Source organism: Anolis carolinensis, unplaced genomic scaffold (genome assembly GCF_035594765.1).
Source record: "Anolis carolinensis isolate JA03-04 unplaced genomic scaffold, rAnoCar3.1.pri scaffold_12, whole genome shotgun sequence".
NCBI classification, from domain to species: Eukaryota; Metazoa; Chordata; class Lepidosauria; order Squamata; family Dactyloidae; genus Anolis; species Anolis carolinensis.
Window position 1 is genome coordinate 2,606,450 of NW_026943823.1, and position 14,786 is coordinate 2,621,235.

Sequence of the window (14,786 nt, forward strand, 5' to 3'; positions counted from 1 at the left end):
GAGAAAGGAGCGTCAGAATTAAAATCCGCAAAATCCCAAAGACTGCGGAACTCAATTGCCAATTTGACAAGCCTAGAGATGGATGAATTTGTCAGTTCGCCTCTCTTGAATATTTGAATTTTAAAGGGAAGGGCCAATTTAGTCAGTTCATACAAACTTACCAAATTCAATAGGTAGGAGCATGGAGATCGATCAGTCGTGTAGCTGATAGAGAAACAGAGTTTGTCGTAAAGTAGACATCACAGAATCGTGAAAACATAGAGTTGGAAAAGATCCCAAGGGCCATCCGGTCCAAACCCTGAGATGCAGGAACAGAGTCAAAACACTCCAGCCTTTCTTGAAATATCTCTAGAAAAGATAAGCCCATTCCAGTCCCATTGACTACATAAGCATTCCAAGTCAGACTCGTCAGAGCTTTCTGTTGGAATGGGTCAACTGGTCACCTTTGCTTTCCTCATGCTCAGATGTTGGAGATGCCAACATATTTCTGTTCAATGTACATCCAAGAGTTATAAACATATGGTTAAACCACTGAGCTGCTGAACTTGCTGACCAAAAGGTCGGTGGTTCAAAACCAGGGGGCGGAGTGAGCTCCCGCTGTTTGCCCCAGCTTCTGCCAACCTAGCAGTTCAAAAACATACAAATGTGAGTAGATTAACAGGTACTGCTCCAGCAGGAAGATAATTTTCAAAAATCTTATGATCACAGGGACAGAAAGTGAGGGGAAAAATTGGCACAGACAGCAAAGGAAACCGCACAGGTGTGTTAAACCTTCCGGATGCTATTCAAAGATATATCTATCTATCTATGCAATGGAAAAATAAAGTTTCCATAAGATTGCGGAAACTACCAAATAGGGGACCTGGTGAGCTTTCAGAGGCAACAAGGCTCACAACATAGATGTAGTCCCAGGAAAGCTACATGTTGCACATACTCCAGTGTTGTATTCTTGTGGATTCATTGAGAAAGAAATCTATCTATCTATTGATCTATCTACTAGCTGTGCCCGGCCACGTGTTGCTGTGGCTTATGGGAATGCTTTGTTGGCCAGGTGGAATCGCAGTGAATAGCCTTGCAGCCTCCAAAGCCTGAACCCTGGCTGTACCCCGGTGCCATTGTGGCCAAGGAGGTTGCTAGGAGACAAAGTGGGCGGGGCTTAAAGGGGGCAGGCCTACCCTTCTGACCAGCAACCAGGGTTGAAAACGGCTCTTCCTCGTTCTCTAATTAGGATTTTATTTTCCAGGTTTTTTGTTTGAAAGACATAGATTGGATGACTATGTCTTTTGTGGCCAAATTTGGTGTGGTTTGGTTCGGTGGTTTTGTTGTTTACTCAGTCCTACAAACGTACATTACATTTATATATATATATAGATACACACACACACACATACATATATCTTTACAATTCCAGAATTACGTCCTGATTTTTAAAGATTCCTCCCACTCTCTTGTCCTCAGGTGTAGCGATGCTCGAAGGACCGATGTATGCGGTGGGAGGCCATGATGGCTGGAGCTACCTCAATACCGTTGAAAGATGGGATCCTCAGGCTCGGCAGTGGAATTATGTAGCAAGCATGGCAACTCCCAGGAGCACAGTGGGGGTTGCCGCACTAAACAGCAAGTATGTACAACTGGGTTATCCTGCCTTTCACACACATGCATGGAAACATATAAATAGGCATACATGTATTAACCTCGCCAAGTTATTTTTACTCCTCCTGTTCAGTACTACTGGACAGTGGTGCTTAGAATATGTAGTAAATATTATTTTAAGTAAAAGAGAAACAGTATAAAAGCATATCACCTGAGTCTGGATTCCACGACTAGACATATTTGGGGAGATGAGATGAAGACTTAAATAGATTGAATACACTATGCAACATGGTTCTTGTTCCTGGATTCTAATTATCATTTCGTAGCTGGTTCTATCATAAAAACATAGGAAAAGTTTATTAACCTGCAAAAACTTTGTTTTGGTGGGACATCCTGATACTGATATAGCACATTTTGATTTAGTATTTCATTAATATCTCATCAAATCTCAACCAATTCAACATACCGTATATACTCGACTATAAGCCGACCCGAATATAAGCCGAGGCACCTAATTTTACCACAAGAAATCTGGGACAACATTGACAACATTGAAATAAAAATAGATACCAATAAAATTACATTAATTGAGGCATCAGTAGGTTAAATGTTTTTGAATATTTACATAAAGCTCAAATTTAAGGTAAGACTGTCCAACTCTGATCAAATCATTATTCTCTTCTTCTTCAATGTAAATGTGCTTATGTATCCTTTTAATAATAATAAAGTAAAATAATACATGTAATAATAAATAGAGTAAAATAATAAATTAATAGTAATAATAAGATCAGAGTGAAATAATAAATGTATTAATAATAAAAATAGAGTAAAATAAATGTAATAGTAGCAACAATAATAGAGAAAAATAAATGTAATAACACCAATAATAATAGAGAAAAATAATAAATGGACCATATATTCTCGAGTATAAGCTGACCCAAATATAAGCCAACCAGGACCCTCACCCGAGTATAAGCTGAGGGCGGCTTTTTCAGTCTTAAAAAGAGGGCTGAAAAACTAGGCTTATACTCGAGTATATACAGTAGTTTGTGGCGGCCACAAAGTTTCTGGAATATAATAACTACTTTCAATTACTGCACAGTTAAATAGGAATAACACAATAAAACCAGGAACACAGCATTTTTCAAATGTTGTTACATCTATAGATATAAAAGAGTGATGGAATCCTGGAACCGAGCAAAACAACAAAACTAAACACCCCCCAACCTCGAAATTTCACAACACAATCCATCATCCATGCCTCGAGGTTGAAACCACAAAATATCACGTCACAAAACTCCACAGGGCATAAGAAACCCCAAAAACCGGAGCTATTCAGTGCAATTCCAATGGGCCACAGCAACGCGTGGCAGGGCACAGCTAGTTGTGTTATATAAAACAACTAGCTGTGCCCGGCCACGCGTTGCTGTGGCAAAATGGTGGTGGTATTGGTTAAAAATTGTTATGTAATTTTTATTTGACGTTATTTGCATTTTTTATTAATTTTATTGTAAGTTATATTTTTATTTATTATATTTTATTATTTTCTTGTATTATTTTTAGTTATTTTCTGTTATTATAGTATTTTATTGTATTAATTTTTTAGTGTTTTTTATTATTTTTTATTGGGTTGCTAGGAGACCAAGTTGGAGGAGCTTAGCCTTCTAACTGGCAGCAATTGGATAAAAGCAATTATTCCTCTCTCTCTCTCATTAGGACTTTATTTTTCTTTTCTTTTTGTTGTATCAACCTAGAGGCGTGGATGATGGGTTGTGTTGTCAAATTTCGAGGTTGGGGGGCCTGTAGTTTTGTTGTTTTGTGGATCGCCGTGATGCCATCACTCTTTTATATATATAGATGAGGCGTTGCATTAAGTAACTTGAGCTATTTATTTAATCTAAGTACACAATTCCTTATAGACTATGAAGAAGAGCCTGTGAGTTTTATAGAGGTGGCAGCACTAAAAAATGGTTGAACATTTAGGAACTCAAAGTTTTACATTGTGAGGTGCTATTGGGAAAAATGTATAACCCACTTGTTTTCCTGTTGGCTACTCCAGGTTGTATGCAGTCGGCGGGCGAGACGGCAGCTCTTGCTTGAAATCCATGGAGTGTTTCGACCCCCACACAAACAAATGGAGCATATGTGCTCCGATGTCGAAGCGGCGGGGAGGCGTCGGCGTTGCAACCTACAACGGGTTTCTGTATGTGGTGGGAGGTCACGACGCACCTGCTTCTAATCACTGTTCCCGTCTTTCGGATTGTGTGGAAAGGTACGGACAATAAAGGAGTTAGATCAGGCATGGGCAAACTTGGGCCCTCCGGGTGTTTTGGACTTCAACTCCCACAATTCCGAACAGCCGGTAGGCTGTTCGGAATTGTGGGAGTTGAAGTCCAAAACACCCGGAGGGCCCAAGTTTGCCCATGCCTGAGTTAGATGCTTGCAATCTCCTTCTGTATACTTGCTTCTATATTGTTTGCAAAAGGACACGCAATTGCATAGTCCCAGGCTACGTAAGCAGGAGCCATCAATAGGATTCCAATTGCATGTTGTTTTGAAAAATACTCTAAATTAAAAATAATTAAAGATCCAATTTGATAGTCTCCAAAAATGGAAGGTCAGAACAGCAAAGCTATTATAGTCTCATATAATGCAGTTTAATTGCGTTGGATTGGATTATATGCACCTACACTGACCATATAATGGAGTATAGATGGGGCCAAAGTTACAATTCATGAAATCATATTATCTAGCCATTTTGCATGAAGCAAATGCTGTTGTTTCCCGCCACGTGCATATATACAACACAGGAACACACAGAGATTGGTTGTCTTTCCATCTAACAATGGAACGGGTAAATTATAAATTCTCGTATCCACTTCAAGATGCCTTTCAGAGGATCCTATGTAAAACAATTACCTCAAAAGGGTCCCGGCTCAGGAGATCAGGCAGAAAACCCAGTCTCGTGAGAGTACAAAAATCAAAATATTTATTGTTATCATAGCTATGATGAGGCAAAACAGCCGTACACACACATAGATCTGTATCATGTAAATGGCCGCTGTGAAGCGTGTCTCCGTTAACAAAGAATATATATCTTGGCTTATCAAAACTTGACCAGTTGCTGAGGGTCTTCTTCACCTCCACACCTATTTTGGCACAAGTGGTATCTGTGACCTCACTTGCACAAGCTAGATTTTCTCCTAAGAACTTTCTGGAGAAAAGTACCAGCCCATAAAAAGGCTCTGTGTTACACGTACTACTTTGATGTGTTGTCGAAGGCTTTCATGGCCGGGATCACAAGGTTGTTGTATGTTTTCCGGGCTATATGGCCATGTTCCAGAAGTATTCTCTTCTGACGTTTCGCCCACATCTGACATGATAGTTGTTGGAGTGGACAAGCATTTATGTCTTCTCAAATAATATACTGTGTCCAGGTTGGTTCATCAGACTACACAGAGAAGCCATTGAAATCCACAAGCATGTGGACAACTTCAACAGAAAGGAGGAAACCATGAAAATGAACAAAATCTGGCTACCAGTATTAAAAAACTCAAAAATCAGAGCGGTAAATAAGAAGCAACACTCTGAAAACAGAGGAGTTCCAGACATGAATTAATCAGGGGCAGCTAACGACTCTGAACAAAGGATGCCCCTAGGCAGGAAGAAGCCAGGAGATGAAGCTATTCAATGCTAATTAAGGGGATTAACTACAACATTCACACTGGCCTCCAACTGACAAAGAGTTCTTCTCTCACCCTGGACTTTCCACAGATATATAAACCTTCCTTGCTTACTTTCTCCACACCCCACAACCTCTGAGGATGCCTGCCATAGATGTGGGTGAAACGTCAGGAGAGAATATTTCTAGAACATGGCCATACAGCCCGGAAAACATACAACACCGTACTACTTTGGTTTATACAATATAAAAGGCTAATTTGATATATGCATAGGCAAAGCTATATATGCAAAAGTTTACTATTTTCTGGCTTATGGTCCCTTCACCTACACTGAAATCATGCATCACTTAGTTTGTTACCAAGGCAGGCAATTGACTGACTAACACGTTTTAAGTGGTAGGCAGTCAAAAACATTACTTAGAGCTATAGTATCAATACTGGAAATGCATTGCCTTTGGTCGTACATGGATTTGAAATGCTTCAAGTGGGGAAATATTTGGGAATGGCTGGTTGACTTTCACAATATTAGCACTTCATGGCTATTCGGAATGTATAGCATATTTGTGATTTTTTCAGCATTACAAGGCAGACGCAGAAGATGGGTCTGGAGGGCTCTCTAGTGGCCAAACAAGGCAGTATCAGATGCCCCAATTTTTGCTCTCTGCTTTGGAACAAAGCTGAATCATCACTTCCTTAAAGGAACTTCCGTCCTTCCTTCCGCTTTGGAAGCACTGAGCATCACTCATACTCTGTTATGCTGTCTCAATCACTTTCTGTTCCTGATGCGTGCTTCTTCCACTCCGGAGTGTCATGCATTGCTTTCTAACTAGACAGGAAATGTTGCTTTCCCCTGGAACCAATCTGGAATGAAGGCAAAACCATTTGGCTTCAGGGCAAAGACATCCGAATGAAGGTAAATAAGGACTTCATCACACGAACATGGCTCCACTTTTAATCCGGTTTCTGCCTCTTGCAGAAGTTTAGTGAGGGCCAAGACCTATCTGGCTGAGGAGTTTAAAGGCCTAAACTACAAAAACCATAATTCTGTAGGAGACAGCAACCGGATTTGAAGTGGATCCATGCTCGAGTGTGATGAAGTCCTAAAAGAGCAAGAAGCAGTGTTGTATGACCTCCGGATCTATGGATTTGAGATCCACTGTTTCACATAGTAAAGGTAAAGACTTTCCCCTGACATTAAGTTCAGTCATATCCGACTCTGGGGGTTGGTGCTCATCTCCATTTCTAAGAGCCAGCATTGTCCATAGACACCTCCAAGGTCATGTGGCCAGCATGACTGCATGGAGCACCGTCACCTTCCCCACACCAAAAAAAAAATTCCTTGTGGAAGTGTTTGTGGGAAGTATCCAGTTGAACTCTTTGCCAACAATGGCCATAAAAACTACTTTAAAAAAGGTGTCCACTATACTAAGGGTGATACACTAAGAATAGTATCTACAGCCACGGATGGACCCACCACCAAGACCCTACACTTGGAAGGCAACCATACACAGCTGTGAGTGACAGCATATGACTAAGAATAATATATTCTGTTGTTATTTTTGGAGTCTAACACTTAATCTTTGTTCAATGTGTCCAAAATATTCTAGGTATGATCCAAAGACAGACACTTGGACAACTGTAGCTCCATTGAGCGTTCCTCGGGATGCTGTGGGAATCTGTCCTCTTGGAGACAGGCTATATGCAGTCGGAGGCTATGATGGACACACTTACCTGGACACCGTGGAATCCTATGATGCCCAAAACAACGAATGGACAGAGGTACTTTGTTCTCTCTCTCCTCTAGTTGCCTAATAAACTTCTCATTGTTACTCCACTTCTTCTAACTCCTCTACATTCAAATACTGTACTGTTCACGCAATCCGCCTCCCCTTGAGGCTTCCTCTAAGCAAACATTCATCCTGTTTGATATTTTGTTCTAGGAGAGTGCAGGGTGTTAGTGCAATATATAAAACTCTAGGCACCTGTCGTAAATAGAAAAAGTTACTCTTATTGTTTCTAGGAATCTATTAAAAAACAAATAGAGAAAAGCAACAACAGAAAAACAACAAAACTACTGAACCCAATCACACCAAATTTGGCCACAAAAGACATAGTCATCCAAGGTATGTCTTTCAATTAAAAAAACTAGAAAAATAGTCCAAATTACAGAGGATGAGGAAGAGCCTTTCTCCCCCTAACTGCCAGTTAGAAAGGTAGGCTCTGCTGCATTTAGCCCCGCCCCCCACTGACTTTAGGCCCCGCCCCCTTCATGTCCTACCAACTCCCTCAGCCAAAATGGCACCCAAGGCAGAGGCAGAGTGCACTTAGGCCTTATCCACACTGCCTATAAAATACAGATTATCTGATTTGAACTGGATTATATGGCAGTGAAGACTCAAGGCCCTTCCACACAGCTATATTACCCAGAATGCTGAGGCAGGATAATCCACAGTATCTGCTTTGAACTGCATTATCTAGAGTTCACACTGTCATATAATCCAGTTCAGTGTGGATTTTATACAGCGGTGTAGAAGGGGCCTCATATAATCCAGTTCTAAGCAGATAATATAAGATTATAAATATAATATGTAATAATTACTGTGGTGTAATAATACAGAACAATATAATCTCTAAAACCAGGACAGTAAATAACGAGCAACACTCCGAAAGCAGGGAAATTGGGAATTCCAGAAAGGAAACAATCAGGGCCAGCTAACACCTCCCAACAAAGGATTCCCCCAGGCAGGAAGCAGCCAGGCTTTGAAGCTGCAAGGCCATTCAAGGCTAATCAAGGTGGCTAATTGCAGCATTCATACCTGCCGCACCGAGACTATTAATTGCTATTCAAACTGGCCAACCAAGGATTCTGCAAGGGAGAAAGTGACCAGGCTTGCAAGCAGCAGGGCTATTCAGTGCTATTCAACGTGGCCAACCAAGATTTTGCCTAGGTGGGAAACCCCCAGGCTTTGAAGCCACGAGACTACTCCGTCCCATTCAACCTGGCCTAGCGAGGATGTAGAAAGCGGCCAGGCTTTTAAGCTGCAAGACTATTCAGTGCAGTTCAAGCTGGCCAAACAAAGATTCCCCTGCAAAGGAAGTAGCCAGGCTTCTCTTTGATTGAGGGTGTGACTCCAGCTACTCCAGAAAATGGCCAGACTTTGAGGCTATTCACTGCTATTCCACCTGGTCAAGAAATGATTCCCATAAGCCACAGCAACGCGTGGCCGGGCAAGGCTAGTATATTAGAAACGGCGATTGTGACATGACAAAGCTTCCTGGTACACGCAGCCTGAGTGATGTAAGACCAGGAACTTGCCACATTCTGGATGGAACAAACTGTTCCATGTACTTTTGGCACTAGATAGAGACGATTATTCAGAAGGGAAGTAGGAGGAAAGTCATCTTGTTATCCTGATTCATCCAGAGTGACAAGCCGCACGCTCCAGGGCATTAACTAAACATCTTCTGTGCTTTATAGGAAGTTCCAGTCAACATAGGAAGAGCCGGCACCTGTGTTGTCGTTGTAAAGCTGCCATGACAGACCTTTTCAGGTGTGAAATAATACATGAGCCCCGCTCCACAAAAGCAGAGGAAATGTATCCTTGAAAGCCATCCACACTGCTTTCATTAAAGATGGAGAAGTGAAACGGATGAACCAATGTGAAGCTCGAGCATGAAAACAACATTATTTCCCCCCCTGCATTCCAAAGACAAACTCAACAGATGTTCAATCATCGCGGTGACATTAACCTCCATTCATGGCGGAGAGCTGGGTACAAACTGTGCTTTGAAAAAAGAAAGAAAGCGAAATTGTCGTCAGGGTGTCAAGAACAGCCACTTCTGTGTCAAGAACAGTAATAATACAACGGGATCCGTACTTTTGCATTTAATTGCTTGTCTTGTATAGTAATATGGAGAAGAAAGGCGTAACAGGCTCAGAAATGTCAGGGGGAAGGGAAACATTATTTGGAGGGTGTTTTTTTCTTACAAGAATGTACTCTATTTGGAGGACTCCAGGAGAAGGAAAATCCATGGAGTTGCAATGGGATGGATAGGCATTGGGGAGAAGTCTGAGGGCTTCGTATCAGTTTCGAGGTGCTGCATTTGATGCACGTACTGCATTTTGCACACTGTGATGAAGGAGCCCTCAGGCTGCTTCTGGACTTCCAGTCCCCAATCTATATATATAAAAGAGTGATGGCATCACGGCAGCGGACAAAGCAACAAAAGTAAACACCCCACAACCTCGAAAATTGACATCACAACCCCTCATCCATGCCTCTAGGTTGATACAACAAAACGAAAAGAAAAATAAAGTCCTAATTAGAGGGAGAGGAATAATTGTTTTTATCCAATTGCTGCCAGTTAGAAGGCTAAGCTCCGCTCACTTGGTCTCCTAGCAACCCACTCAGCCCAGGGGACCCTTTACCTTAACTACAGTAGAGTCTCGCTTATCCAACGTAAACGGGCCGGCAGAACGTTGGATAAGTGAATATGTTGGATAATAAGGAGAGATTAAGGAAAAGCCTATTAAACATTAAATTAGGCTATGATTTTGCAAATTAAGCACCAAAACATCATGTTATACAACAAATTTGAAAGAAAAAGTACTTCAATACACAGTAATGCTATGACTGTATTTACGAATTTAGCACCAAAATATCATGATGTATTGAAAACATTGACTACAAAAATGTGTTGGATAATCCAGAACGTTGGATAAGTGAGTGTTGGATAAGTGAGATTCTACTGTACCACCAATTCCTCAATACTTTATTTCCCATACCACCATACTTCGCCACAGCAACGCGTGGCTGGGCACAGCTAGTAATATATATTTGTATTGCCCTTGATTCTGTATCATGTACTTAAGATAGCTAAGTAGTATCTCCCAACCGGACTTACTATTAACAGGGTAGCAGCTGCTGCAAGCAGCAGAGGTCTGTGTTGCCGAAGGCTTTCATGGACAGAATCACTGGGTTGCTGTGAGTTTTTCAGGCTATATGGTTGTGTTCCAGAAGCATTATCTCCTGATGTTTCACCCACATCTATGTCAGGCATCCCCAGAGGTTGTGAGGCCTGCTGTTCCAGAAGCATTCTCTCGTGACATTTCGCCCACATCTATGGCAGGCATCCCCAGAGGTTGTGAGGCCTGTTGGAAACTAGGCAAGTGGAGTTTATATATCTGTGGAATGGTGTCCAGAGTGGGAAGAAGAACTCTTGTCTGTCAGAGGGAAGTGTTAATGTTGCCCTTGATCGTCTTGATTAGCCTTTCAGATTCAAAGCCTGGCTGCTTCCTGCCTGAGGGAATCCTTTATTGCTAGGTGTTAGCTGACCCTGATTGTTTCCTGTCTGGAATTCCCCTGTTTTCAGAATGATGTTCTTTATTTACTGTCCTGTATCTCTCAACGAAGGTTCCCCCCGCCCAGGCAGGAAGCAGCCAGGCTTCGAAGCTGCAAAGCCACAGATATCTAAACCCCACTTGCCTAGTTTCCAACAGACCTCAGAACCTCCGAGGATGCCTGCCATAGATGTGGGTGAAATGTCAGGAGAGAATGCTTCTGGAACATGGCCAGACAGCCCGGAAAATCACAGCAACCCAGCAGAGGTCTGATCAGTTGATTTGGAAGCAGCTGAGTAATTTTCTCATCTCCAGTGAGTGATTTTCAGCATGACACTCAGAAGGGTCCCTATCACAATTATCCTCTAAACACCCCCTGTCTCTCCTTGCTGGCCTGCAACTGCTGTCAGCGACAGAGATCTGTTCTCCTGTCCACCAGGAAGCAGTTGACTGATATTTCCAGTCCCTTTCCTGCCAGCCATTTCATTGTTGATTGAAGCAAAGCGTCTCTCCATTTGGACAAGTACCTAGCAACAGCTCCCTGCTCCCATCATGATGTCCCATCAGAGAAGGGATCTGAGCAACCTAACTTTGGGAGATGGATGAGGGAATAAGCCTTTGTTGACGCTGTGTGAAATAAAGAAGTAAAATATAAAGCCAGTTGTGTATGGTTTCCTATCTGTAGATCTCAATTTATTGTCTGTATATACCTCTGTAAGGGACTATGAACGACTAAGGCTCTTTCAGGCAGGGGGAATCTTTTTTATCCCACCGCTGCCACCAATTTGTAATGAAGCTAATTACGACTGCCACCAATTCGTAAAGATGCAACTACCAAAGACTCAGGGAGGAGACCATTTACTTTTCTTTCTTTCTTTCTTTCTTTCTTTCTTTCTTTCTTTCTTTCTTTCTTTCTTTCTTTCTTTCTTTCTTCTTATTCACTTTAGATGGTAGTGTAACTTGGTTTATAATATATGCGACAGAGGCTTCAATGTTGGAAAAACAAGAACATGTTTATTCAGGCACAGAGCTTAGTGGTTACAATGTTGTTTCTTACTTAGAGGTATTTTTATTAACAGTTACAATACTAGAATGAGATGAGTCAAACTCTCTAAAGTGTCACTTCTTTCTCTGCTACTTTAAAACCGCAGTCACCCTGTGATATACGATCACAGATTCTCTGTTCCTTGCCAGGACACAGACTACATTAAATAAGTCACCAAACTTATTTTAAACCGACTCAAAATGAACAATTGAGTCTCCCTTGATACCCTCAACCTGGGATCAATCTTCCCTGTGCCTCATCAGAGCACAGACTGACTCTCTTTTTAAACTCTGCACTTCTTCAACTAAATGGCAGTTGGCTCCGCCTACTTCTCCATGGCAACCAGCCTCTGAGTGCTGAGATGCAATAACTGTAATACTTACCCTTTTAAAACACAAGCACACAATTAAACATAACATCTGTAAACCAAACATTCGTACTTCATTACAACCTCCATAACGAAAGCCTCCTGAATCAAAAGCACAACAGCTGATTCATCATCATCATCATCATCACCACAGGCTATCACTCGTGGCCCATGAGTCTGATTGGCACATTTCTCCCTCTATTCCTGTTTCTTTGAAATCCACAACACTGTTGGTCACAGCTGACCTCCAGTTAGACACTCATTGGCCAAGGCTTCCCATTTCTCTTTTGATGTTTATGCCACGTTCTTTAAGGTTTGCTTTAAGCCCATTTTTCAGTCTTTTCCCCTACCCACTGACCTTCCACTTTCCTTTTTTGAGCTGAGAGTGAAGTTACTGCCTTGGGAGACGGTGATCAGGCATTCGGACAAAGCGACATTCAGTCCAGAGAAGTTGATGACAAAATCATTCTTCAATGTGGGAATCTGATCTAAATATGGCCATAAGACACACATGATGGAATAGCATGGGTGGCTTTCTGTCTTTCAAATCCATATGCAAAATAATTCATCAGTGGTATCTAACATTTGTCAGATTATCAGATAAAACAATATCTCAATTGCTCTGCTCTGTTGGAGAGGACATAATTTTTGTGCACCTGTGGCTTGATTGCCCTAAAGTTGCAGCTTTCTGGAAAGAGATTATTGACATTTTTCCTAAAATAATAGGCCAAACAGTGCGCCACTGCAAAGCATAACATATATGTTCCCATTTTAATGGATCCAAAATGCCATTCCATTACAAATGACTGATCTGGATATTATCGGATCTCAGAACGGACATGGAGAACTACAGACCACTTACCCTTAAAAACTTGACTTAATTGTGTGTTCTGCCCTAATTGAGAAATCTAAATCTAAATTAAAGCCCTTGCACAATGGGAAATAATATTACAGCTTTGTTTCAGTATGGTATGAATTTTTCCCCATTGCCTTACGCGGGGAAAAGAACCATCCTCTTGGAATTTGCAGCAAAACGTGATGCTTTGGAGAAACCTGTCATAGTGGACGTGCCATTGTCACAGACTCATCATCGGAACTCTCAGGCAACTAACAAAAAATAATACTTAAAAATTAAAATGAAATCAATGTTTATTAAGTTTGTATCTGTGCTGAAATGATATTAGTGAATTTCATTAAGTTGAAAAGCTTATTGACTGCCATTTAATTAAAATTGCGTTCACAGAGCTTTTTCTGCAGTACAGTAAAACCACGTTGCATTAAGTTAAGTTTGTCTTTATCTGCTTTTAATTACTGTACTTCAATATCAATACTGAGTCAATACAAAAGTTTGTGGCTATATATATATATATATGTACTAGCTGTGCCCGGCCACGCGTTGCTGTGGCTTAGTCTGGTGGTTAGGATCCCTCTGGTTAGGAAGCAGCCTGGCTTTGAAGCTGCAAGGCTGTTCAGTGCTATTCAAGGTGGCCAATAAAGGATCCCTCTGGTTAGGAAGCAGCCTGGCTTTGAAGCTGCAAGGCTGTTCAGTGCTATTCAAGGTGGCCAATGGAGTATCCCTCTGGTTAGGAAGCAGCCTGGCTTTGAAGCTGCAAGGCTGTTCAGTGCTATTCAAGTTGGTAAGCAATTGGGTTTTTTTGTTATTTGGACTTTATTTTTCTAGGTTTTTTGATTGAAAGACATAGATTGGATGACTATGTCTTTTGTGGCCAAATTTGGTGTGATTTGGTCCAGTGGTTTTGTTGTTTACTCCATGGGAAAAACACACATTATACACACACATATAGAAAGAGAGAGCAAATGGAGAGGAGGGAAGATTCTAATGAAGTCGGTAGATAAAATTTGCACCATGGCAAACCATCTGCTGTTCTCGGATCAAGCACCATGCGTCTGATGGTTCCTGGAACTGTCTCTGCTGCACAAAACCATCTGTCAGAACCTTTTTAATGATTTTGGCTCCTTCTGGAATAATCACCATTAAGACCCCTTTGCCGGTAAAGCTCTAATATGATCACGTTTGAAGAATGAAAACATTTGTATTATATGGATATGACTAGGCAATTACCTCCATTGCGAACACAAAACTTTGGATGCGTTTCGACGAACATCATATAAGGCCAAGAGAACTGTGGCACGTCGATCATTAAAATAAGCGTATTTCTATTATAATGGGAAAAAAGATGTCAGAGAGAAAAGAAATTGCTCTGGTGGCTGGCCTGCTATGGAAAAAGAAAGTATAAAATACTATCTTAGATTATTAAGTAACCAATGTCAGTAACAAAGCTGGCTGGGGATGCTAGGTGTAATTGTTGTAGGAGTTGTGGGCTGGGCTTTAGCATAGCAGGTTAAACCACCAGCTGAAATACATTTTGTCAGTAGAAAGGTTGACAGTTTGAAGCCCAGGTCAGGGTGACCTTTAGCCCTGTTTCCACCTACCTAATGGTTCGAAAGCAAAATGTGAGTAGATAAATAGGGATTGCATAAAAGCAGGAAGGTATTAAGGCACCCACAAGGAAATGCCGTAGATTCGATCAAAAAGATGGAGTTACAAACAAAGTTCTTTGGTAGGGAGACGGAGCGACAGCACCCCTCCGTGGTTGGAACCGAGCACAAGTTTCGAAGAAGCCGAAGATGGGAAAAGCCTATATACTGTACCTCTATCTATGTTCAATTGCGTATAAAACGGCACTGAATGTTTGCCATATATATATATATATATGTTCTGTGATCCGCTCTGAG

At 41.4% G+C, this 14,786-nt stretch overlaps 1 protein-coding gene across 1 annotated transcript in view; it reads left to right on the top strand.

Annotated features, from left to right (window-relative positions):
• Window positions 1-11,290, top strand: part of klhl4 (kelch like family member 4) — a 42,844-nt gene extending 31,554 nt beyond the window's left edge. The window contains exons 8-11 of the mRNA XM_008119690.3: window positions 1,459-1,621; window positions 3,653-3,865; window positions 6,884-7,055; window positions 8,755-11,290. Coding sequence (XP_008117897.2) covers window positions 1,459-1,621; window positions 3,653-3,865; window positions 6,884-7,055; window positions 8,755-8,814 — 608 coding nt within the window. The 3' untranslated portion in view covers window positions 8,815-11,290. The remainder of the gene's footprint in view (window positions 1-1,458; window positions 1,622-3,652; window positions 3,866-6,883; window positions 7,056-8,754) is intronic.
• Window positions 11,291-14,786: the final 3,496 nt, after the last annotated feature.